General features: G+C 50.8%; 7 protein-coding genes across 7 annotated transcripts; 5 read left to right on the top strand and 2 right to left on the bottom strand.

The window, feature by feature from the left end:
* The first annotated feature begins 1,899 nt into the window (after positions 1-1,899).
* STEHIDRAFT_79211 (acid protease) lies at positions 1,900-4,264 on the top strand. The gene is made up of 7 exons (XM_007303982.1): positions 1,900-2,075; positions 2,128-2,158; positions 2,223-2,342; positions 2,403-2,462; positions 2,522-2,541; positions 2,595-3,157; positions 3,234-4,264. Exons 1-7 carry the CDS (start codon positions 1,959-1,961, stop codon positions 3,952-3,954), a joined length of 1,632 nt encoding a protein of 543 aa, XP_007304044.1. The 5' UTR covers positions 1,900-1,958; the 3' UTR covers positions 3,955-4,264.
* A 1,321-nt stretch (positions 4,265-5,585) lies between these two features.
* Positions 5,586-6,729, bottom strand: STEHIDRAFT_79209 (actin filament-coating protein tropomyosin). The gene is made up of 4 exons (XM_007303981.1): positions 6,640-6,729; positions 6,267-6,571; positions 6,044-6,134; positions 5,586-5,957 (listed from the first exon to the last, which is right to left on the bottom strand). The coding sequence occupies exons 1-4, from the start codon at positions 6,655-6,657 to the stop codon at positions 5,883-5,885; spliced, it is 489 nt and encodes a 162-aa protein (XP_007304043.1). The 5' UTR covers positions 6,658-6,729; the 3' UTR covers positions 5,586-5,882.
* A 163-nt stretch (positions 6,730-6,892) lies between these two features.
* STEHIDRAFT_168594 (uncharacterized protein) lies at positions 6,893-10,169 on the top strand. The gene is made up of 11 exons (XM_007304249.1): positions 6,893-6,962; positions 7,036-7,063; positions 7,123-7,217; positions 7,318-7,475; positions 7,829-7,994; positions 8,220-8,391; positions 8,858-9,185; positions 9,251-9,340; positions 9,406-9,489; positions 9,561-9,692; positions 9,752-10,169. Exons 1-11 carry the CDS (start codon positions 6,938-6,940, stop codon positions 9,848-9,850), a joined length of 1,377 nt encoding a protein of 458 aa, XP_007304311.1. The 5' UTR covers positions 6,893-6,937; the 3' UTR covers positions 9,851-10,169.
* A 231-nt stretch (positions 10,170-10,400) lies between these two features.
* STEHIDRAFT_56877 (WD40 repeat-like protein) lies at positions 10,401-14,404 on the top strand (the record flags this gene model as incomplete). The annotated part of the gene is made up of 16 exons (XM_007303871.1): positions 10,401-10,477; positions 10,546-10,666; positions 10,730-10,884; positions 10,974-11,085; positions 11,156-11,262; positions 11,324-11,403; positions 11,466-11,637; positions 11,696-12,060; positions 12,138-12,209; positions 12,271-12,405; positions 12,464-12,826; positions 12,913-13,031; positions 13,086-13,265; positions 13,322-13,425; positions 13,487-14,172; positions 14,238-14,404. 16 exons carry the CDS (start codon positions 10,401-10,403, stop codon positions 14,402-14,404), a joined length of 3,015 nt encoding a protein of 1,004 aa, XP_007303933.1.
* A 702-nt stretch (positions 14,405-15,106) lies between these two features.
* Positions 15,107-18,434, bottom strand: STEHIDRAFT_131245 (uncharacterized protein; the record flags this gene model as incomplete). Its single annotated transcript, XM_007304248.1, has 8 exons — positions 15,107-16,943; positions 16,997-17,085; positions 17,143-17,318; positions 17,380-17,741; positions 17,806-18,010; positions 18,070-18,160; positions 18,217-18,288; positions 18,348-18,434. 8 exons carry the CDS (start codon positions 18,432-18,434, stop codon positions 15,107-15,109), a joined length of 2,919 nt encoding a protein of 972 aa, XP_007304310.1.
* A 214-nt stretch (positions 18,435-18,648) lies between these two features.
* On the top strand, positions 18,649-22,771 carry STEHIDRAFT_121533 (uncharacterized protein). The gene is made up of 17 exons (XM_007304247.1): positions 18,649-18,828; positions 18,887-18,892; positions 18,954-19,039; positions 19,090-19,109; positions 19,166-19,220; positions 19,285-19,683; positions 19,733-20,086; positions 20,146-20,303; positions 20,361-20,421; positions 20,488-20,495; positions 20,550-20,709; positions 20,767-20,884; positions 20,960-21,195; positions 21,272-21,408; positions 21,475-21,498; positions 21,566-22,423; positions 22,526-22,771. Exons 1-17 carry the CDS (start codon positions 18,720-18,722, stop codon positions 22,641-22,643), a joined length of 2,907 nt encoding a protein of 968 aa, XP_007304309.1. The 5' UTR covers positions 18,649-18,719; the 3' UTR covers positions 22,644-22,771.
* Positions 22,772-23,332: 561 nt separating this feature from the next.
* On the top strand, positions 23,333-24,804 carry STEHIDRAFT_57357 (RTA1-domain-containing protein; the record flags this gene model as incomplete). The annotated part of the gene is made up of 8 exons (XM_007303913.1): positions 23,333-23,492; positions 23,578-23,722; positions 23,792-23,904; positions 23,982-24,004; positions 24,066-24,183; positions 24,262-24,433; positions 24,501-24,571; positions 24,653-24,804. 8 exons carry the CDS (start codon positions 23,333-23,335, stop codon positions 24,802-24,804), a joined length of 954 nt encoding a protein of 317 aa, XP_007303975.1.
* Positions 24,805-25,043: the final 239 nt, after the last annotated feature.

Genomic DNA, 25,043 nt, shown 5'->3' with positions numbered 1-25,043 from the left:
GCGGTACCGTCATGTGGACTTGTCTGTGTCCACTGTGATCGACTGTATCTCCATATGACTCTGACCTTGACTGTACTACAACTCAGGCTCCCAATCACCGTGAGTCGCGCCGACGCGCATGCGCTCACATCACATCTTCGTTCATCATAATCGTGATTTTTGCTTCTGAAAAAGCTCTGCACGTTTCTTGGGTATCCGCTTTGTCTGTATAATAAACATTTCTTGTTGGGTCATGTATCAGAACGAATGCTTGACAAGTACCGACCTTACGCGCTTGCGCCACTGAATGTAGAACGGGCGCCAAATCCTCGCGCGCCCGGATTGGTCTCCGAGCACACCCGAAGGCCGTCTTGACCTTTCCTCGCTTGCCCGGTTGAAATCTCGTCTATATGTACCTCTATTACTTACTCTGCCTTTGGAAGAATCTCTTGACTTGGAAACGGTCATCGCTGGGGCCGTCAACGATGTTCCTCTTCTGCGGCTTCACTGTGAGTTGACGGGTGAGTGGAAGGTTTATTTGAGGTCGGTAGTCTCCCACAGGCAGACCTTGGTGTTGAAGATAGGACGTTCAAAGTGTCGAGGTCAGTCAGTTTCCTGACACTCCCCGTGCCGATGACGGACCGGCGTGCCCAATCTGACCGACTTTTCTACATTGCTTTTTTCAAAGATTTCCGAGAACGGCGGCAAACGCAAATCTCTGGTAAGGTAAGGTTCAGACGGATCCAGTTCTGATGACATGCGATCTGCACGAACCGACATCTACGTGCCCTTTTACTACTACACCGCCCTGTCGCCCAACTGTCGCCTAAGTATACTCATTTATCGAACTGCATCAGCACTGGCATCGCTCATGACCACCACCACCTCTCACTACTCATAGCTCATGGTATACTCAACCTGCAACTGCTGACGTCCAAAATGTCCTCACATATGGACTCCTTCCTAGCTTCCTACCGCCTCAATGAATAGCCCTGCCATTCTTCCTTCTCGTCCGCCGATGATGATGATGCGATCGGCCGCTTCCGGGATTTGCTCAGATCAATCGTGGTCGGGGTGCTTGAGCATGTGGTATCTCTGGTGTCAATTCTTTGTCCGTTGTTCGGCGTTCAAATCTTCGCTTGAGGGCTATGTGCCCTCGGCGCTCGCTGTGCAGGGTGAGGAAGGCATCCAAATGCCTCGCCTGTTTCTGCTCGACGTGCAGGCATGTGAGCTATTATGAGACGTTGCACTTCGTTTGATTCACTTACAATTTGATCTTGTGAGTACTAGTGTTGGAGGTAGGCTGTCGTAGGCGGTAACGGGCGCTGGTTTAGGCGCCTTGTTTCCTGATGTATCAGCCTTGAGTTCGTGATATTGCCCGTTGTCGAGGGAGGATTGCTGCTATTACCCGCGCTCGTCGTGTAGTTACGCATGCCCTCTGAGGAGGACATTACCTCTGGGTGGTAAGATGCTTGGCTCCAACTGGCTCCCCAAGATGTCCTGGGTCGATGCTACGAGTACGTAGGTAGACAATATGTTATCTTTCTATTTGTTTTTTTGGGAAATCATCTCGAAATCAGGTACTCCTCGACTTCCAATTGGGAGGGTGTGCTTCCATCATATCACCGTCCATGCCTCCCCCCTTATGGGCGGCTCGAGGGACATCATGCGAGGGCTCTGACTGCTTCCGCGCTCTTTGAAAGGATCAAATGCAATATGTACGACGGGCTGTACATGATCACAGCATCAATTTCGATCGCTTGTGCACTAGAGGTTCAGACACGCTAAACGACCAACTTTCAATCTTAGTACAAGGGCCCGCCAGAGGGAGGCCAGGGGGTTTATATATCTGCATCGATGCCAAACTTTAGGTCGTAACCCCTCACGTCTCTCATACAATCGCTCTCGCTACGATGAAGGGCTCCTGGATTCCTGTCCTGTGTTCTTTGGCCCCAGTGTCACTGGGTCTCCATCTTCCTATGTCCGTACAAAAACGGGCGTCTTCGCCTGTTGGGATACCAATCAAGTATGGAGCATCGTCGGTCTCGAAGTCTACGAAGACTCAACCCGCGCTCGGAGATGTCCAGGACAACATCGTCAGTTCTATCTGATTCTTCAACGTCTCCTATGTTGACGCCATCCACACAGTACACGACGATCGTCAACGTCGGCGGCCAGAGTGCGTTTCCATTCCTCTCTGATTCACAGCTATGAACAACTCACACCATCCTTTCCGCGGTTAGATTATACCGTTCAGATCGATACTGGATCCTCAGATCTATGGGTCTACTCTCAGGATACTCTTCCAAAAATGAGCCCGTCCATGTCCTTTGCCAATATCAGCTACCTTGACGGAAGTTCGGGTAAGGTATTTTTGTTCTCATTCCCAAGGGCATTCAGATCTAATTCCATGGCGTGTATAGCTTCGGGTCCTATTGCTTTCGCAGAGTTCTCCATCGGAAGTTACTCGGTCCCATCTCAAGGTGTGTTTTTACGTTTCTAAGTATCAAATTGCCCAAATTTATCGCCTGGTCTTGCTCAGCATTCATCAACACGACGGACGTGAGTGCTTCTCGTCCATATATACTTTATGCTTTGTCTCATGCTCCGTTCAGCCGATAGACATGGACAGCATGTTCGACGTCGGCGTATTCGGACTCATCGGGTTAGGCTTCAGCACAGATGACGCCTCCACCGTCGCTGCCAACATCGAGAAGGATTACAACAATATCACGCTAGGCCAGAGCCCCCTCGCCAACATTTTCTCTCAGAACAAATCTCTTCCCAACTTTATCACCGTAGCCCTTGATCGCTCTGGAGATTTGGACGATCAATCAGAAGGAGCCTTCACCATATCGGAAGTCATCGAAGGATATGAAGATATTCTCAATACGACGAAGTTGGAAAGGATACAGGTGACTGACGCGGGCACGTCTTGGGCGGTCACGTTGGATTCAATGACGGTGAATGGGAAGAAGGTGTCGTTGAAGTCGGGTATAGGTGGGGTGGACAAGGGCAAGGCCATTGTGGTGCTGGATACGGGGACTTCCGCAGCAGGAGTGCCAAAGTATGTGCAGACGGCGATGTACAGCGTGATGCCGAACGCGCTCTACGATGATGAGCTTGATGGCTGGATTGTGCCGTGTAACGCTACTGCTGACGTTCGATTCGTATTCGGGTAAGCACTTCTTCTTCTTGTCGAGTTTTAGTCGATTTCCTTCATGCATTCACTGCTAACTACGTATCGTGAACAGTGGCAAAGAGATCCCCATACATCCGCTCGACTTGACGCAGCTCAATAACGGGACAAACGATGATAATGAGGACGTCACATACTGCAGTTCCACCTTCGGCACCCTGGGCTCCGACAGTGACCAAGACATGCTCCTCGGAGATTCGTTCCTACGAAACGCATACTCTCTGTTCGACTACGGAGACTTCACAGGCGAGGAAGGAGACCAGGTCGCGAACGCCTATGCCCAACTGCTAGCGCTTACAGATCCATCGGACGCACTCTCGGACTTCAAGACTAGTCGTTCAGCTGCTCTTGCCCAGTCTCCACCATTAGCCACCCTCGAAGAGATCAAAGGATGGGTGAAGGAAGATAACGAGCCTACCACCACTTCCACCTCTGCGAAAGCCTCGTCCCCAACGAAGTCCTCGTCCACGTCGAATGACAAGGCAGTTCAGAACGCGGTAACCTCAGGCGATGACTCGGACAGCGCTTCCGTAACCGACAAGCTGAACACCTACGGACCAGCTATCGTTGGCCTCCTCGCCGGAAACTTATTGGTCGGCATCGTTCTCTGCGCGATAGGAATATCGGTGTGCATCAGGAGGGGGGCGTCGGTTGGCCCAGCACGGAATGCACCGATTTATGCACCGGTGAGGTTTAAGGAGGATAACGGGTCGAGCGTGGGAGGAGGGAGCCATCCTGGCGAAGCTTATCGCGACGAGACGAGGTATAGTGATTGAGGAACTGTACTCGATCCATTTTGCTGGTGGTCTGGGTTCACTTGATTTTCCTTCTTTAATATTGGTTGCCACGTTAGTGTCTGAGCTCTCATTGTGACTTCGTTCCCCACCATCGTTACTATTATTGTTTGCGACGCATCTCTACATACTCTACGCACTTGTGGACATTGGCTTGGATTGTATAGTAATGGACAGTTCCCTGTAGGGTTATTAGTACGTAGCTGAATACGGACCCTACGCGCTTACGCCACAAAGTAGAACGAGCGCCAAATGCTCGGACGATTGGAAGGCGGAGTCGCCGTCGACGACCATTGTTCCTCTCTTTTACGACCACAAGAACTCGCAAGGCTCGTAAGCTTCTTCAATGCATTGCGAATGTCTACTGTTCAGACTCTACCCCCCATACTAGTGATACAGATGACAATGTTAATCAGACCGCATTGTCTGGGGTTGGCAGGCGAAGCGCGCCGATTTACGAACCTGTGAGGGTAAAGGAGGAAGGTTCGAGCGTTAGCGACAGGGGCCGACTTGATGATACGTATCGGGACGAGCGTAGGTATGATGATTGAGTGGCGGTCATTAGTACTATGTGACACAGTATACGATCGGACGATTACTGCGTAGCTCGTCCTCCTTCCCTCCTTTGCTTATGACAGAACTTGGTCTGCATGGGACATTCTCGTATAATTATATTTGACAGTGTGCTCCATTTCTCCCTATCATAATTCGCACTGGATGTCGTCCAGAGCCACTTTTCGCTTCATCATTGCGTATCTTTTTGATCAGAATCGTTATGACCATACTTGACGACGTACCAAGCATCCGAGTCCTTACGATCGTCAGCACTAGGAGCCCACGGCACGGTCTTTACTACGTACGCGTGAGTACCGGCGTTCCCACCCAGCGCCATGTCCATTGGAAATTGGCGGACTTTGAAAGCTGCCGGGCAAGCCGCACGCCATTTCAACGCGGGCCACAGTAAGACTCACTGATTTGGCTGGGTGGCACCTATGTACGAGACCATTGCGCGTTAGGGCAAGGTACACCCCGCCATTAAATCTCATAAATTCTAGGATATTATTTTACATACATTCAATTCATTTGGTCGCGACAGAAGTTTTCTGCTGTCTTCAAGTGATTTGATATGAGCACATGAATCGTCGTGTAGCTCGTTCACGCTGAAATTAGAAAATTCTGCCGCGACCAAATTAAAGAAACATATTTTATATGAATTTATGCATGGCTTTGTTGAGTATCACCATGCGCATTGTTGCCTTTGTTGTGTTGCAATGTTCGTAAGTGACAGCCTGCAGCCACTCGGCTAAGGGAGTAAGCGAGACGCGGCACAGCGGAGTTTGAACCAGCCCGAAATGGGTGAGTGCCGGTACTCAGTACGCGCTCGGACAGTATCGGACAGAACGTGCGCCACACAGGGGCCACCAGAGCCACACTGCGTCTCTCGATTCGAAGATCTTGTGTCAGAACCTCATTGATCGTGGTACCTACACGAGAGCGAGACAGAACTGCTATACGACTCGACTGTGTCTCGGTTTCATCGGGGGTCGCCTTATATCCCATAACTGTAGTTCGCAGCGCAGATGGGGCTGCATGCCCATAGGTAGGAAGTTGCAGCTAATGAAAAGGTCCAAGAGATTGGTATTGATATATTCCGTTTACTTCGATTCGACCAAACAACGACGCTGAAAGAAGAAACTAGAGGGAATGGATGACTATCGGTATGCTTGGGGGTGTTAGGTGAGAGGGCAACGTAAGCGATATACAGGAAGATCGAACGGAGCAGGTTCTGATCGGGTAGAAGAGGTAGGCTAAAGAATTGGTATGGTGGGACATATACATGATGCGCGGACGAGGACGCGGCGATGCTTGCAGAAAGGGCGCGGGGGACGAGGGGGCTAGATGCGGTGCGATTAGGAGATCTGGTCCATGGTCTGGACGAGTTCGTCGAGCTCGGCTTTCGAGAGACGGTACTTCTCCAGTGCTTCCTGTGAATGGGAGACAACATTGGTGAGTTGGTGAACACAGCGAAACGAGCAGATGTGGGTCGGAGGGCCAGGGGTACGCTGCGCACCTCGTACTTCTTCTCCATTGCATCGCGCTCCTGCTCGGCGCGTTGAACTTGCCTCTCGAAGTGCTCTGCCTTAACGTCAACTTGTCTCAGCCTGCAGTGCGTGAGCACGTGATTTATTCATCAGATCAAGATTAAGGCAGTTAGCTCCCATTCAACGAAAGCCCAAGCTGGACATATCGGGAAGTAGGGAAAGGGTATGTGAAAGCGAGGATAATGAACGCACTTCTCGACGGTCTCCTTCACGTTCTTCTCAGCAGCATCGAGCTCCTCCTCCAGGAGTTGGATTTTGCGTTGGAGACCCTCGTTCGTAGTCTTCGACTGCTCACCCTCCTCCTGATGGAGCTTAGCCTCGGAGAGCTTGCTTTCTGCCTTCTCGAGATCGGCGTCGAGAACAGAGAGCTTGTGTTGGAGAGAAGTGATCTCCTGGTCCTTCTCGAGGAGGAGCTGCTCGTACTTCTTGTTCTTCGCTTCAGCATCCTCAGCACGCTGGACAGCGTTGTCGGCTTCAAGACGAAGGGACGAGAGTTTCTGAGTACGCGGGTGTGATTGTAGTGTGAGCAATGATCTGACAAGGATTACGGCCTAAAGCTGCGAACCTCCTTGATCTTCTCCATTATGACGGTTGGTGTGGCGGTGAGAGGATGTGGTAAGAGTTGTAGAGGATGAGGAGGGTGATGAACGGGAACAACGAGCTGGGCAAGGGGACTGAGTTATACAGGGGAATAGCCGCGCCTGCACGGTCGTGGGAACTTTCCACGTGGGGCAAGGGTGCTGAACTTGGAGATGCCGAGGCACCCACTCGACTTAAGCTTCATCCACACTCCGAGCATTTGACTCGACGCTCTTCTTATCCTCTCTCCATTTTATTCCCTGTAAGGACGACCTTCCTGCAGGATGACCGCGCCTGTATCCCAAGAAGGTAATGTAGATCTTAACTGTCGAAATTAGGAAGGAGAGTGTAGAGTTGAGATGTGGTATTGATCCATCTTCAGAACTTCCAATCCTTGAATCCGTCATCAAGTGCGCATCGTCTCTTACTGCTAGCGCCCCTCCGCCCCACTCATCTATTGTCCCCCCAGTCTCCGTAATCGACTCACTGCTCTCAAGAAAGATCGAGGAGAATATATCAAGGCTTCGGACGTTAACTCAATCTACCAAGCAACCATCAAGCAAGGTCCGTTCGGCCCCTGTCCCTGCTCACCGCACGCTGTAACCTCCCTTGCATGTCTCAAATGTCTTTTATGTTCTGATCACTATTTGGGTGGCTCACGTAGTAACGAAACTGAACGATGTCCGAGACGATGACACTGTCTACAATAACCGCCTTGATACAACTCTCGCAGATGTGTTCAATCTGCTATCACTCTTCTTCCTCACGATCGGAAAGACGAAAGAGGCACCAGCAACATACTCGCAATTGGCTAGCATGCGGGTGAGTCTTCGTTGTATTCTTGAGCTTGCTTTGTTTGGGTCGTGTTCTAGAGCGTACCTTGGGAAGTCGAGAACGTCGTTGCATTCTTGCGTCTCCTCCCAAGATAGCGCCACATTTCGAGGGTACGAAGTGGCGATTCACACTTCGGAACCCTGCGCTTTCTATTGTCCATCCTATTTTATCTGGCCACTTCCTTCTCACATGCATTCTAAGTGCCGTGCCTTCTTGGCCCGGTCTCTTCCACCTTCATATATAACGCCATGGTCTTCGACTGTCCTGAATGAGATAGATCACCCGCAATGCTGATCACATCATATCTTGCTCTTTTTCACCCTTTGGTGTCGTCCCCACAGCAAATATTAGACCACATGAATGAGTCTGCCGTTTACAACGAATCCGACCTCGCCCCATTCACACGACGTCTTGAGCAACTCCGAAATATCATCAAGCATGACGCGGAGTCTGGGAAACACCCAGTAGCTATGACCAAGCTGCTTGAGAGACAATTAGGCGAATGCGGTGGGTATATCACTTTCTCTTCGGTCACTCCTATCATAATCCCACTTCGCTCCCGCCGACGGCCCTTCCGAGGATGCGTTCCGGTGCCCACCCCGGTCATCATGCCTTATCCACTTGGCCTTATTCTTAAATACACCTCGAGGTTAACGTTACTGACATCCACATTCACATGTGCTCTCTTTATTGCCGCTGGTGCTTGCCCCACAAAACCTGATTGGCCCTCAGAATCCATACTGCGCTCGCTACAAGACTCGCTGGCCGTTCTCTCTGTCGAACTAATCCCTATACACGAACGGCTAGTCAACATCCGACGAAAGCTTGTCGCCTTGGCCGCCAAGGAAGGTTCGCATAAGGCAGAACTAAAACCCCTTCAGGACGAACTGAGAAAAATCGACTCGTTGAGTATCTCTTTCTCCGTTTCTTGGCCGTGATTCGTTTGCAACTGTCATAGCTGACCGAGGCCCGTTCTATTTCTCTTCCCCGTTTATCATTACGCCCCCTTGACGTCTGTTCTGCGTCGTCTTCTCGTGGCCAAACCGCTCATGTGGCCTTTCCCCTTGGTTTCATTGGCGCAATTTCGACGCGCTTTACGCTCGCTTTCCGATCTCATGACTGTCTTTGGCCACTCGCGTGACCATCGTGGTTAATCGGTCATAATATTCCCTACGCGCATATCGTGTTCCGCTTGCGCTTCTCCATTTAAATCGCTTCCACACTGCGCTCCGTCGTCAACCCACCTCTTTTCCCCCTCCTAATTTCTCATTTCTTTATTTCACCGTCACCTTCACTTCCATGTCCGTCCTCCTTTCTACCTCACGCTCGCTCTCCCGCTCGCTACCCAAAACACAAAAAATGACGTACAGTAAACGCGTCGACGGCAAATTCCTCGGTCCCGGAGGCATGATCCCCGCCTCCCAAGCCATCTGCTCCTCCCTCCTCGAAAATTGCTTCGAGATCGCACAGGAGATCCGAGCACAGGAAGAGTCGAAAAACGTCCCGTCGTCACTCAAGCCGATACACGATAGGCTGAGTACGCTCAGAGCGGAACTGGAGGGGCTCGCGTTGACGCATCGGTGGAGTCTGAGGGAGACGGATCTGTGGAATTATTCGTTGAGTTTGCAGGAGATAGACAAGATGAGAATCGATGGGAAGTTTGTAGATTTGGAGGGGAATCAGCCTGGAGGGCAGTATGTGAGTAACTCTTTTCTGTCTCTGACTGAGGGGAGAGATGGTACTGATACGTGCTGGTATCTTAGGTGTTGTTGTATCTCCTTCGACGGTGTTATGGTGTTATTTATCGGCTGCTATCGTCGAGCGAGCCAGTGTCCGAGGAGCTCATGCCAATAGTACGTACTTTGGACGCTAGTGATATGATGCGGAATACTGACTGTTCATTTTATTACGGCTGCAGGCAAACAAACTCTCGACTGTGAAGAAGTGTTTGAACGAAGTCCTCAAATACGGCGGGCCATTTAGCCCTCGCGATCTTTACCCTGTACGCCTTCTTACACTACCGTTCATCATTGTTAGTAGTCGCTAACGTACGACGCCTACTCTGGTGGACAGTATCAACTAGCGTTATACCAGATTGATTCGATGCGGAAAGATGGGAAGTTTATCGGGGTAGATGGGACAGTACCGGAGGGCCAGGGCATTGTCATGGCCCACTTGAACGAATGTCATGAGCTGTTGGAAATGGTACGTTTTCTGCTCTCATCTCTGCGGCAAGTTCGCTGATTAGGTAATTGTACGCATAGTTGAAACAGTCCATGGACGAGAACGAAGAAGATGAGGACGACTACACCGAAGAAGACGACGAAGATAACGCGGAAGACGAATCCGGGTCCGAAGGCTAGCGTGCTCTCCTTCTCCACCCTCTCACCACGTTCGCACGGCCGTTGTGCATGGCCCAAAGGACCTTGTAACACAACGTGTACATACCGCCACGAGAAAGGTGGTGCCATCATGGTGATATTGGGTTTTTTATTGGATTGTAGTCGTCGTCGTCGCAATTGTTTGATATATCGCACAACTTGCTATCCCAAGATTCCTTACCTGCCCGTTTCCCCAAACCCCCACCACTTCAGTTTCTTATGTTCTTCAATCTCTGTCTGCTCTTGTCCAAGTCTTAGGCTACATTGTATTTGTGAATTACTGTATAGAAGCGCGGAAACCAGATCTTCTTTTCTGAATCGTGGGCAGGTGTATGAACAAAAACTATCTCAATTCGAAAGCAAACTTTGGCGAGGCCGGTGCTACGGGTATTGTGGCGTACTGTCACAAGCGTGACTGAACGCGTCCTTTGTCACGCGACGCGGGACGCGTTGAATCGCACGGCTTGACTTGAGCTCGATCTTCTGTCTGCCTTGCCTCTCACCCCCACAAGCTTGCCGCAACTCGACTGCGATGTCGACAAATAAACCTTATGTGAATACCGCCCATGGTGACGGTCCATGTTATCTTGCGTTCTCGCGTGACGGAAAGTTAGTGCCCACCACTTTCGACACGCCACATAGTTATGAAACACTGACTGACGCGTCTGGCTTTATAGAGTATGTTATACTGGTGGAGAAGATGGTATCGTTCGACTCTGGCAGACGAGCAGAGGGCAAGAGCAGGAGCCAGAGACGGCCATTGAAGCCTGTGATACTATCACTTGTCTCGCAGCAGGAGTACGTTTCCTCAGACCTATCCTGTTCTACATGACACTGAAGGGCTGACGCGCCCTTTCGTAGAACAAGACGTGGTTCTCGGGGAGTGGTGATTCGGATGTTAGAGAGTATCACGGCGCACAAACGGAATTGAAGGAACATGTCACTGGTGCGGCGGGCGTGCCGATTCGATGTGTGGCTGTGGATCCGAAAGGAGAGAGGATTGCGGTAACATCTGAGTGAGTCTTTCTCTCTTGCTCGTCAAACTTCCGTCGCTCTCTTTTAGGATGGACACCGGCATGTACTGAAATGGAGGAATGGCTCCTAGCGAGCTAGCCGTGAAGGTGATTGAAATCGAGGTCGCAACGAACATCAAGTTGTTGGCAGGACATACAGCGGGCGTACGACGCGTGACATGGCATCCTTCAGGGAGCTTACTGGTACGCGTCAGACATTACACTGACCAGATCTAATCTTATTGACGTGGTTGTGGTGGTTCTGGGGTGACAGACAACAAGTGGAGGTGATGGAAGAATATGCGTCTGGGATGTGACAAAGGATGAGCCGGAAGAGATACAGCCTATTGAGGGCATCATTCCCGCAATCAGAGATACAGCGTGAGTCTTATTATTATCCTATCATAAGGATCTAAGAGAGAAGTTGTCTAAATTGCTGCAGTGCCCCGGAGTTTTACCATGACTGCTCGGCTGTTTGGCACCCGTCCGGGGACTACTTCGTCGTTGCAACTCGTACCCACGGTATGAGTCTCTTTATCCGTCATCTTGTAGGAGATTGAACATTAATACTCATTGAACATCAGACATTGTCACGATCTCGAAGGAGACGTGGGAGAAGACCTCTACTTTCTCGGATGATACTTGCACGGGGGCTACCACCGCACTCGCCATGTCCCCGAACGGCGTTTATTTGGCCACAGCTAACAACGACAAAGTCTTCATCTGGTCAACTCAAACACGGAGATTGCTTTTTACGTAGGCCTGCAACTCCTTCTCCTTGGCATTGTAGTTCTTATCGTAGCTTTACAATCAGGTCCAAACACCCCATCGAAGGCACGATCAACCAAATGGCATGGTCGCCTACCACCAACCTCTTGGCCTGGACGACAAACACCGGTACACTTTACCGATGGGCTGACACCATTCCTTCCACCTCACCAAGTCCGGTGAAGACCGTATCATCTACAGCCACTACTCGTCCGGTCAAGCGCAGTACAGGGCTAGACTTATTTGCTACTGACATTGATGACGACGGTGCGGCCCCAGTTGAAAAGGATGCAGACGATGTGGACATGGACGATCCATTTGCGAATGACGACTGGATATTGGATGATGTTGGGGATGGAATGGCGGATGCTGGAGAGGAAAAGAGCAGGGGCGGATTTGTCAGGGAGATGGGTAGGGACTCATTCTATGTTTCTGCTTTCTCCCGAGAACCCTCTGACGATACTTCATTTTTTTTTCTTCCAATTCAGTGAGTGTGACAAAGGCACAGCCTGCTTTCCAATCGGGGTCGACGCCTATGGATAACAAAAAACGCTACCTAAGTACATAAATTTATCGTCTCTGACTGACCTTTGCTGATATATTTCTTTTTTTTTCTAACAGCATACAATATGGTCGGTGTTATCGAGGTTACAGACCAAGATACACACCACATTGTCAACGTCGAATTTCACGACCGGTCAGCACGGAAAGCATACCACTTCACAGACCACAACAAATACCATTTAGGAGTATTAGGTATACACAGATACACTTAAAGTTGTCTAGGACACTCAGGTTTATCGATTCATTACAGGCGAGCGTGGAGCCCTTTATGCTTCAGCACCGGAGGGTCAACATGCTGCCCATGTACACTACAAGCCCTACGGTATCTGGGCCGCACAAGGCGAATGGACTTACGAACTCGATGAGGACGTTCACGTCCTAGGAATTGCAGCCGGAGGGCCAGCACCCACAAAATCTTACCGCGTTTTACGGGACTCAGATTTACAGGGCAATGGGAACGTGGTGATTGCGACGAGTGAGAATGAGCTGACGTTCTTGAGCGGCAGTGGGATCGAGAGATGTTCGGTAGGCTTGAACGGCGACTTTTTGAGCATGGTGGCGGGACCGGAGTGGGTGTTTGTAGTACATAGGGATGGGTCGACGACGATGGATGGTGGGTTTTTCTCATGTTCTGGTGTGGGCGAAAGTGCCACATGGGTGGCGCGGGACGACTGATGAGCTTTATTCATTCGTTCACAGGTTCGCAGAGCTTGATGTGCACGCTGTACGACTTTGAAGACCTTTCGGTGTTGCAGAACTGTAAACTCCCTCTGCGAAAGGGTCTCACATTGAAATGGATCGGTATTTCTGACGAAGGGGTTCGTAATCTCCCTTTCCACCCTCACTCATGCTAATGAGGCCCTTGCTTGTAGGCACCAGTCATGTACGACTCGGCTGGTGTGATGTATATCATGCCTCGATATCGCATACCGCTGCGTGCCACTTGGGTTCGTCTGCTGGACACGAACAAATTGGAAAGGAAGCAGGGCAAAGACGAGTCGTATTGGCCTGTTGGAGTGACGAAGGATACATTCATGTGCTTGATTTTGAAGGTGAGCGCCGTCGTCTTATATTCTGCGTTATATGATCTCACAATATATGTGAGTAGGGACGGCAAGAGCACCCAAGTTTCCCTCGGCCACTGATTCAAGAGCTACCTCTGCGTCTGCCTTTCCGTCGCAAGGACCCAATAGAAGGACCCCTTGAAGAGAAGTGAGTGCTTATTTTCATGACCAGGGCCCGCTTTATGGATGAGTCTAATCTGCCTGTTTAGTGTTGCTCGAGAATCTATGATGATCCAGATGGTGTTGGACTCTCTCGGTGACGACCTCTACACCGACGAACTCTCTCGACGTGAGCTCGAGCTCGACAAAGACATAATCAAGCTCATTCAAAACGCCTGCAAATCCGACCGTAACCCCCGAGTCCTCGAACTCTGTCGGATGTTGCACCACACTTCCTCCTTCGACATGGCCATCAAAGTCGCTATCTTCTACCGCCAGACAGGGTTGCAGGAAAAGATCCAGGTGCTGAAGGACGACCGAGAGGATGGAGATCGGTTGGTCGAGGCCAGAGATAAACGAAGGAGATGGACGAGCGATCATGATGCCGTTCCGCCGCCGAGATTACCCCCGGCTGATGCGAATGGTTCTAGAGGTGGGAGGTCGAATCTGCTCCAGGATTTTGCACCACCGCCAGCGGCGCATCGACCGGGTCTTGCGAAGGCGACACCGATCGTTGTTCCAAAGAAAAATGAGAACGAGGACGGCCCTGGTTGGGTTCTCCGTGGTCGAGAAGGGAATGGAGAAGGGAAGCGAAAGGGAACGTCTGAGGACGATGCAATGGTTGTTGACGCTGACTCGCCGGATGGAGCCAAGCGTAGAAGGATGGATGAGGAACCAACGCAGACTCAGACCCAGGCTGACGAGGACACGACCCTGCCTGCCCCGACCAAATTGAGTGAGTGGGATGCTGAGATCGATATTTCCTAATGTACCATATGGCTCACGCTTTTGTTCCTTTAGAAACTAACAATCCCTTCGCTAAGAAGACACAAAGTGGTAATCCATTCGGGCGCCAGAAATCCCTGCAAAAGAGCGAGACTTTCTACGACAAGGTCGAAGACGCAGAGACGGGCAACAGACCAAAGAGTGCGTCTGTTGCCCCTGTTGATTTTCGTGGCTTTCTCTGACAGCTGACCTGCTTTGCTTGATATTTCAGAGGGATCAAACGGTCAACCGAAACCGAAAGCTCCACCCAAACCACCAGCCAAGACCAAACAGCAAACTCTATTTGGTTTCAGTAAGCCAGCCACGAAGGCGAAGTCTGCCAGTCCGGCTGTCGAGGTCGAAGCGGCCAATGTTACCGCCGAGGCTTCGACAGTTCTAGTGGCGGGAACTCCGGAACCTGAGGAGTCGAATGCAGTCGATGCGACGACAGAGGAGACTCAGGTCGCCGAGCCGCCAGAGACCGACGAGTCGCAACAAACTACCATTGCGGAAAATGGGAATGCGGACGACGTGAGTGCTTGTTCTACCTCCCAAGTAACGCCTCATGAGCGATGATTTCCTGATAACGGCTTTCTGCAGACTCAGGATGATGGTGATTCCCTGGATTGGCCAGAGTCACCGCTTCCTTCGTCGATTGTCCTTGAGCCTATGGCCGTTGAGGCATGAGCTGAGGCACAAGTAGACGTGACAAGTTGATGGTTCGATCGCTCTGTTCATAGCATATCTGTTGTCGTTTTGGGGTGTATTTTCCACCCATCTTGTATTGACTTGTATCATTGACGTTTGCTGGCTCGCTGTGGTGATATGTGTGACACGAATCCCATCGCAGCTCTGGAGGCTGAAGAAATGGCATAGCAATGAACAAGCAAAATCAAAGCGTACAACTACATGAAATCCACGGCCCTCTTCCTCCCTCTTGGTCCAGAGGCGTTCGGACCTTCACCAGAATCAGAGATAACCATCGGACTCTCCGAACGAGCCATCGAGGTCTGCAAAGTCTTCACCGCTTCTGGTGGCGGTTTTTCAACCCACATGTCCTCATCGTCTTCTTGAACCTTTCCCTTCTCCCGCTCCTTGTCTTTGTCCTTCCGTCTCTTCTTCTTCTTGCTCTCCCCATCCTTGTCCTTGTCGCTACTCTTCTTCGGTGCAATAGACAGACCTCCACCGCCATCTTCTTCAGTGTCGAACGAGACAATGACTTTGCTCTTCTTCGGCTTTTTCTCCTTGCTCTTGTCCTTCGATTTCTTTGTCTCCCGCTCTGCACGCGGAATGAAAGTAGGTTTGAAGCTAGCGAGGTCCACTTTCTCGTGAGCGGCGTTGGAACCATTGGTGGAGTCGACGTCCATGGGCAGATGTTCCTCATCGCCGTCTTTCAATCTTGATGGCCCTGCTACCGGGGGGGTTTTCAACTCGGCGACCTTCATCTCCACATCCTCATCACCGTTCATGCTCCTCTCTTCCTTCTTTGTCTCGGCCGCATCCTCCTCTTCATCGCCGCTATCCTCGTCGTCGCTTGCAAAGATTGCCTTGAAGACGTCCATGGATGGTCTCACATACGTGAGAGTATCCCTCCCCTGGTCTTCATCTTCTCCCAAACCCACGTTCTCCAGGTCCTTCCTCCCTCTTCTACTCGAGCCCGCACCACCCAAACCCGATGCTGCATTTTCTGACAGACCAGCTTCCTCAAGCGAGATCCCTGCCTCCGCCAACGCCTGTTCAGGCTGCCATCCGTTTCCGCCTTGAGCTTGTGACCCCGAAGCCGTGGAGGGCCCAGCACCAGCAGCAGAAGCAGAAGCAGCCGGAGGTACCCCAGGCATAGGCGTCTCAGTGCTCACATCCGGATTCGGGTCCTTAACTCCAAACCGTTTACAGAGCAACTTCGAAGGCTGCCACGGCTTGACTTCCCTGGTCAGAGCCCCATACATCCCCATCTTCGCCGCATGCCCCTTCGAGCCCTCAGCCATCTCCTCCTCCATCCTCTTCTCTGCCAATTCCTGACGCTCTCGTTCCTTGGCCTTGGCTTTTTCTTCTTCGCTGAGTGGGGGCGGCGAGGGTGGATGCACGGGTTGGTAGAGACCTTCGATTATCTTTGGGCCGTTGTCTACGAGAGCGGCGCTCGTGAATCGACCGGCCATGGCACCTGACATAGGTTTGAAGAGAGCTGCGCTCTTGGCATACTCTTCCATTTCTTTGTGGAATACGTCGGCCGCTTGGTTCGGGAGAGGTTTTGGCGTGAGAGAGGAAGAGGGATCGGCTTGGGAGCGGAGATAGGCGATGTAGCGCGATTGTTTGACGGGGTCGGAGGGGAAGGGCATGTAGCCTTTGAGTGCGGCGGAGGCGACATCGGGAGGTGTGAATGGGAAGGAGGGGACATTGGTTGTGGTGGGTGGAGGAGGGGGAAGGGCAGTCTCGGAGGCACCGGATGCGAGTTTTTGGATTCGTTCGCGATCTTTGGCTGAAATGTAGTCGAAGATGGAACGTGGTGCCGAGGGGAGGGGGGTCTCTCCGAGAGCCTGGCCACGCTGCAAGACGTTCACATCAGACAATGCGAGTAGCCTATTTGGGTCGAACGAAAGAACGCATACCTGTTCGGCGGTCAACTTCGACTGCCCTTTTACGCCAACTTCTGTGGGCGGCGGCGGAGCTACATTCTCCTTCGCCTTATCCCAGACCCTTTTCGGATCTGGTTTCCAGCCTTTCGGAATTTCGGGGAGAGAAAACCTGTCATCACAGATAATGAGCTTAAAACCACGCGAGAATAAATAAGCAGGCACCATTGGGACGTCTGTACTGGATTTGACGCTGGGATGAAACCCTTCAGAACAGGTGTGCCGTCTGGCCAGAAACGAGAGTTGGCGTCCACCTGTCGAAAACACAGGCTGTAAGGTGATATTCATTGTTGAGTGAGGGGAATACGTACAGGTGCGGTTTCCGTAGGATGTCTGCGTTTTGCGCTAGCCCCAATACTGATCGTGTCGTCTGCATCCCGATCAGAGGCATCATAGGCCATACGAGTCCTACCCGCCTGGACAGTTGACTCATAGACATCGATATCATCATCTTCCGCGTCGTTCAAAGCACCGAGACCGAAGCCCGCTGTGAATCAGACAGACGGGTCAGATCGTGAGGAGAACAAACTTGGTACAGAACGGCGCACCAGATAGTTGTGGCCCCGACTGTTTCTTTGTACCTTCACCCTTACCAGAACTCTGATTCAAACCTAGCCCTGGGACATAGCCCAGACCAAACGCGTTTTCCTTCCGCGAGATTTTCGGTACCTGCGTGTCTCGAGGCGGATACATGTGCTTCTTTGCCTCCTCATCATCTTCGAGTTTGTCTATGTCAACGCCTTCAAGTGACTTTCCCTGTGCATGAAGATCCTGGATCTTCCTTTGCCGCCAGGAAACCCGTGGCCCGACTCCATGGCCTGGACGCCAGCCCATCTTTCTGAGAAGCCGAGCACCAGGAGAATCATTTGTCGGTGTAATTAATGTGCGCTCAATACGTCGGGTCATAGAGCTGCGGTATTCCCGGGGCACAAAATCAGTATATAACACGTGAAAGATGAGGTGTTATTACGCACTCGTCCTCTTCGTCACCCGTACCACTTAGTCGACCAAGCTCGGCCTGTGTACCACCGAGGAGGTCCATCTTCTCCTGAATGCCAGACTTGACCTGATTCTCGCGAAGCTCAGCAAGGTCCTCCTCATCCATGTAATCCTCCGGCCGTGCAACCGTCTTCTTCGTGCGGTCGCTCCGAGAGGACACGAATGTCTGGGGCGTCCATCCTGAGATGTAGTTGGTGCGTTGGTTCTCTAAGACGACTGCAGATATATAATATGCATACCTTCCTTAGACCCAACCGTGTTGAAATAACCCGCAGAGAAACCGCCTGTGAACGCGCCATGCAGCCTCCTTCGCCCTTGTTCATCTCGAACCTAGACCACCTTTAGTCGACAAGGATCAAAGCGCAGTCTCAAGGCAGGGCACCTACATCTTGCTTCCATACTGGTACGAACTCTCCTGAGTCTTTCGACTTCTCCAGAGGAGGAAGAGGGGTACCGATCTATTGACGGTGTTCAATGAAATGAATGGTAAATTCATGAAGAATGATGCAAGATGTACCAAACAAAAGTTCTCATTCGCGCGCCGGCCGCCTAGCTCGACGCCCTCGTCGTTGAGCTTGCGCTTGAGTCGATATGTACTGCCCATAACTTAGGTCGAGCGGGGTCGAGCCCGTGGTGGTTGATGCCAAAGACGGTGCAAAGCAGTGCAGTGTGGCGTGTGCCAAGGGACACAAATAATGAGAAATAATGCAATGCGATGCACGCGGATATTTGTGGCGATGCATCCGCTCTCCTCAAATCTGCCCCTCTCACTTTTTGCTTTCTTGTCCTCTTGTCGCTACTTTTCCGTGTTCAGCACTCGTGTCTTCTGCTAGCTCTTAGTTCATCTTGGTCTGCTGCGATAGACTGTGCTGGGCAACTTGGTCGAGCCATGTCGTCAGACTCTGAATCAGATACCGCAGTCAACTCCCGCCAGGAGTCAGACGGCCCAAAGAGGAGGCGAGTGCATCGCGCCTGTGATGCTTGCAGGAAACGAAAGAGTATGGTTCTGATTTTATAAAATGTCTTATGGGTAACTAACCTGCTTCCAATCCCTAGCCAGATGTTTGTGGCGAGCCACTCTCGTTTTCAAAGCGTCCCCTGACCCCCTATCATTTATTTTCAGGCGACGGTGCCGGCCCGCAGAATGACACAAGGTGTTCTAATTGTGTAACTACCAACTCAGAATGCACGTACGTGATAGCCGTGAAGGTACGTTAGCAGACGACTTGCGTTGAAGCAAGTGCTGACCATCCACGCAGAGACGTGGACCGCTTAAAGCGTATGCAGTCACCATCATTTGAACCGCCAGGCACCTACTTACGATCATCATAATAGCTATGTCGATACTCTTGAGAGCCGGCTGGAGAAGATGGAAGGGCTGTTGGGACGCGTTAGTTGTTTTGACGATCTAACGCTTGTTCATCGCTAATAGTCCCTGCGTGTACTCCGACCAGCTCCTGCCTTCCGATGGCGATTCTTCTCAAGCACAAGATTTGAAAAACCTGACCGTCTCCGGGCCCTCTCGCACACGGTCTCTGTCAGATGCATCTAGCTTGGCCAAGACAGCCCTCCACCATGTGTCTCCCACCTCCGACTCTAATCCCAATAGTCCTGCAGACCCTGAGGCCGTCAAGGTCCGAGATGACTCCAGTGATGAGGAGAATCCCGACGAAAAGTTTCTTACAGAGCGGTTGAACGACATGCGACTGAACCCTGAGATATTTTATCGGTTCTTAGGAAAGTCCAGTGGCGCCAGCTTAGTTCGTACTACTTTCAACTTGAAAGCTCGGCATACTGGAACCAAATCCCAAGGAAACAGGATGAGACGTCCAGAATACTGGGAAGCAATTCCGGTGAGCATCCATTTCTCGTTCATGATGGACCCGTGCTAATATCGAATAGTGGGAACGCTCCGCGTTCGATCCTTGGCTGCATCCATGGGAATTCCCCTCCCCGGACCTGCTCGATTCGCTCGTCGATCTCTATTTCGAAAATATTAACATCTTCACTGCTCTCCTGCATCGTCCAACATTTTGTCAGGCTATCGCCGACGGTCTCCACTTAAGGGATGATGGCTTTCGTCAGGTTTTCCTTCTCGTTTGCGCCACCGCTTCTCGGTACTCAAACGATCCCGCCGTTCTTCTTGACGGCGTTGACGACTGTCATTCGGCTGGATGGAGATGGTTCCGTCAAGTCGACCTGACGCGAAAGTCCCTTCTCGTCGCCCCGAGCTTGTATGATCTACAAGTTCATTGTGTAAGTTCTATGAACATACCATGTCTACGAGGATTCTTACACTGGACTATGTATCTCAGCTAGCAATTATGTTCTTGCAGTCCAGCTCGATACCGCAAACATGCTGGGCTCTAGTCGGTACTGCCGTTCGGATGTCCCTGGACGTTGGTGCTCATCGCCGCAAAGTATATCATACACACCCAACTGTTGAGGATGAACTGTGGAAGCGCGCGTTCTGGTGCGAATCATACACCTTCTTGTTGTACTTGCAGTGCTCATGGCTAGGTCTCTTTAGGAATCTGGTCTCTTTTGATCGGCAAATCAGCTCCGGTCTGGGTCGACCTTGCGCAATACAAGTGAGTGCGGTCTGCCTCTTTCTTTCCGTGGTATCCTCATTTTTATAACTCGTTCGCATTCGTTAGGAAGAAGAGTGAGCGGTATTTCTTGTAGCCGTCGCCTACACTCCCGCTAACCTATATTTCAGTTTCGACCTCGGCATGCCGGTAGAATGCGACGATGAATACTGGACTTCGCCTGACCCTGACCAGGCCTTTCGGCAGCCTGAGGGGAAGCCGTCGACCGTTTGCTATTTTACACTGTACCTGAAACTCATTCAAATCCATGCCTTCGCGCTGAGGACGATCGTGAGTTTTTTCCCGACATGTTCACAAGTCTGATGTTCACGTATATCGTATTTTCAGTATTCGATCAACAAATCAAAGGCTTTGCTGGGTTTCGTAGGCCCGCAATGGGAACAACACATTGTTTCTCAACTAGACTCAGCTCTCAACAAATGGGTAGACTCTGTACCTGACTTTCGTGCGTGCCCCTCGAATATCAGCGCTATGTTTATAGTTTTCTGACGGCAGCTTCCGGAATTGTTCATTGGTGCAGTGCGATGGGACCCTACCCGAGAGGACTCTACATTTTTCGCTCAGTCTGCAATGCTCTACTGCAACTTCTACAACTTGCAAATCATCATACACCGCCCTTTCATAACTTCTATTCGTGACGCATCGCCTCTATCGTTCTCCTCCCTTGCTTTGTGTACCAATGCTGCAAGGTCATGTATCCGGATCATGGACACTGCTCGGAGGAAAGAGAAGTCTATCATGAGTGCATTCTTCCCGGTAAGCTTTGCACATACCCCTGCTCCCACCATCCCATACGAATCAGAATGGTGTACTCACGAGATTTTATGCCCAGATCCCTGCGTTTACGGCTGCCTTGGTGCTGCTGCTGAACATATGGGGTGCCAAGTTTGCGGGATTCGCGATCGACCCGGCGAAAGAGATCCAAGATGTCCATAAGGCCATGCAGGCCATCAAGTCGTACGAGAATAGGTATGTCTGTTTCCTCCGTCTCTACTGGCTAGTCTTCCCGTCTAACTTACTTGCTCTGATGATAAGGTTTTATGCCGCCGGAAGATCCTGGTAATACATAACTTTTTCGTGTGTAAATTCTCAAAATTGACATCAATCGTCTCGTCAATGTTTCTAGGGATGTCTTGTGTGAGCTCGTCTCCGTTGGAGATCTTCCTCTACCGCCCCCACCGCCCTCCTCCAAGCGAAGCAGAGATATCGATAGTCCTGGTTCTCCCCCCGATCCGCTTCCCTTCAGCTCATCTGGGAGTTATCCGCTTGATTCCTCTGTTTCACCGGGAGATAGTTCGCGTCAATATGCAGGCACAAGACGTGCTCAGCATAAGCCTCATAACGCTGTAGCTTCGTCCTCGTCACCCCAAACCGGATCCAACATAGATCGGCAGCGTTACTCTCGCCATCAGTCCGCATCGTCCTCGTTAGATATTTCACCGCCGTACAATGCAGGCATCCACAATCCTTCGTCTTTCTCGTCGCCGTCGTTCACCCCGGAGCCACATCAACAGTCGACTTTGCCAACGCACAGCGATGATCTCGCGCGGCTGCCGAACTACCATGATGGCCAGCGATATTCGCAGACGAACACCGAGCCTCAACTTTCCTTCGACTTTTCTTCTTCCTTTGTTCCTTCCGGCTCTGGTTGGGGAACTATGCCAGCGATATCCGCAAACGGAGAAGGAGGACAGTATATAAGCGGGGTTGGAATAGGAGAGGCGGGGAACGGCATTGAGATGGACGATTTGTTCAATTTTGATACGATACTAGGGAATGGCGCTTCCTCGTCGTCACTGCCTCAGTCTCAGCACTATGGTCCCCAGGTCGGTAACAATGTTGGCGAAGGGATGCAGGGTCAAGGACATACACATGGGACTGCGGGTATGCCTTTGGGATCGGACTCAGGAATGCCGATGAGGATGGGTGAGCCGGATGGGAACGATTTCATGAGTATGTGGACGAATGTGCCTTCTGGATTTGAGTGAGTTTTCGGTAGACCCCTTATTTTCGGCCGTATTAGTACGCCCGAAAATCAAACAATGACTAACACAATCTTTGTCGATGATGACACCTCTACCAATAGGGGCGAAGACTGGGACGCATATATTACGAACATGTTGGGGATGAACCAGATGCCGGTGGCTGGTAGTGGTGGAGATGGAGGATCAGAGGGTCTCTACGCGCAAGATGCGGCGGTCTGATTGCATGCATGGTACGAATCGGTTTCGATAAAGTCTAAACATGTCCTTTGTCTCATTTCCTAGTATTTTCCTTGTTTTATCATCGCCATCGCGACGTAATTGTCAATTCCACGCTTTCAATGTTGTTCAACCATCTTAGAGCAAACGAGCGAAGAATACAGATCACTTCTCTCCCGTTTCCGTGCACTGGATTTGGCCTACCGACCTGAAAGGCTGTGCTCGACGCTTGACGACGTTGCATTATGAGCCTAATCCGGCAATAAACTCAAGCTGTTGAACGATCGGTGTCCCTCGGTGGCTGTACCCCGTGAGTGCGTCTCGACCTTTCGGGTTCAAAATCGCCGCCGGGCGTAAAAGGAGATGACTACTCCTTTTCTGCCTCGCCACAATGGCAAAATATGGCCCGCTTTGGGACGGTAATCCTGTGCGGGAAGGAAACGCGTCGTGAGAGGCGAGATGTTAAATAGTCCACTAGCTGTGGACGTGTTGTTCTGTTCATACATTCACATCCTCCTCATTCTTTCATATATCTTTCTTTTGTCTGATTCGCTCATAATTTACTTAGCCCTGGCATTTTCTCCTCCTTTACGCTGAGACGAATCGACGGACAAACAAAAAATTTCTTCCGACTCTCTCACCTCCTCTTCATCCTAGAACTTCTCGGGATCTCAATCTTGACGCTTGTGATCATGAGTGAGCAGAACTTCCCCCAACCCGATTTATCTGTGCTCAGAGCTGATGCATTTTCGCGATTGTTAGGTGATACTACAGACACCACTAATCTGTATGGGTATACCCCAACCAAATCCGTCACTATAATACTTATGCTTTTGTTCGCGACTTCGTCTGGTGAGCACCGCACCAAATCATCTCTTCCAGACTTCTGCATGTCACAACCTTGTCGTTCTTATTTCGTTTTCGGTTTCGTCTTCAGGATTACATGTTTTCCAATCCGTCCGATACCGCGTCTGGTTCGTGTGGCCCACCGCTATTCTCTGTGGTGTGGCGGAAGTCGCCGGATGGTATGCCCGTTTCAAGAGCAGTTCAGACCCCACAGTCAAGAAGTGGTATATTATACAGTAAGTACTCGACTGTGCTGTCTATGAGTTAATAACACCGTTACTTATATGCGCTGGCTGGTACTTTAGGTCCACTGCAACGGTTCTCGCCCCAACACCGTTGCTCGCTGTATGTTTCATCATTCTTGGCCGCATTATCATGCGTCTCGGCGATCGGTATAGCCGTTTGAGAGCTAGATGGTGTAAGTCTTCTTTTCTGTCCAAGCCCTCATCATGTACCCCTCATGTCGTACTTAATACTTTGGTCCTATCCTCTTAGATACGAAGATTTTCCTTGCTTGTGTACGTTCATGATGCAGCGTCCAGTCTTTCCCGCCCTAGGCTGATGGCTTGGTCGACATAGGATATCATTGCTATCTTCATACAAGGAGGAGGTGGAGGAATCGCTTCTGGAGCTACCACAGAATCTAAAAGCAAAATGGGTTCCGATATCATGTTGGTCGGTATAATCTTTCAGTCAGGTACGCCTTCCTCCTCCGATTTTCGATTACCTTGCAGCCATCAGTCATTGAGTCATAGACTGTTTCACCCACATGTAGTCGCGATCGTCATCTACTCTATCCTCGGCATCGAGTTTGTCACTCGATACTTGAAGGACCGGCCATTCCCTGGACGGGAGGGCAGTGGATCTTACGTTGTTGTGCCTCTGACGAAGCGGTTGAAGATACAGCTCTGGGGGCTGGTGATCATGACAATGTTCTTGTTCATCCGGTGCGTATTCTGCCTTAGTCGTTTTATTGTCATTACGACGGTCCCTCATGCTGCTTTACGTGCGTAGTGCGATCTATCGTATCATCGAACTCGCAGATGGATGGGGAGGACCTGTCATGAAGACGCAGTGGTTGTTCAGTGCGTCCCTCTCTTTCTCTCACCATCCTGATGTCGTATGATATTGACCATGGGTATCTCAATGTGACACTTGACATTCAGACTTTTTCGACGCCGCTATGATCGTCTGCGCCATCTTCACCCTCAACTTCTTCCACCCCGGTATGCTCCTCGCACCACACCCAGAAGACGACGATGTATACTCTCAAGTCCAAGAACCTTTCAAGATGAAACGCTTCGAGTCCGACGTCTAGGTTGCAATACCCTTTGGTTTCGCTCGTTGATTCGTGCTAGATCATACAGAGACTGTGTTTTATTTTGATAGTTGTTCTACATACTTGCGATATCGGACGCTCACTACTTACTGGAATACTCAAAGGTTTTCTGTTTGTTTTACGTGCTTTTCTTTTGGGATTATAGATCGATGGACTTTACACATCAAATTTATTTATCATCGCTACGCACCATCCTACCGGATTATACTCGAGTACTT

Source organism: Stereum hirsutum (assembly GCF_000264905.1).
Source record: "Stereum hirsutum FP-91666 SS1 unplaced genomic scaffold STEHIscaffold_7, whole genome shotgun sequence".
NCBI classification, from domain to species: Eukaryota; Fungi; Basidiomycota; class Agaricomycetes; order Russulales; family Stereaceae; genus Stereum; species Stereum hirsutum.
The sequence above is the reverse complement of the archived record's forward strand: the minus strand, read 5'-3'. Positions and strand labels throughout refer to the sequence as shown.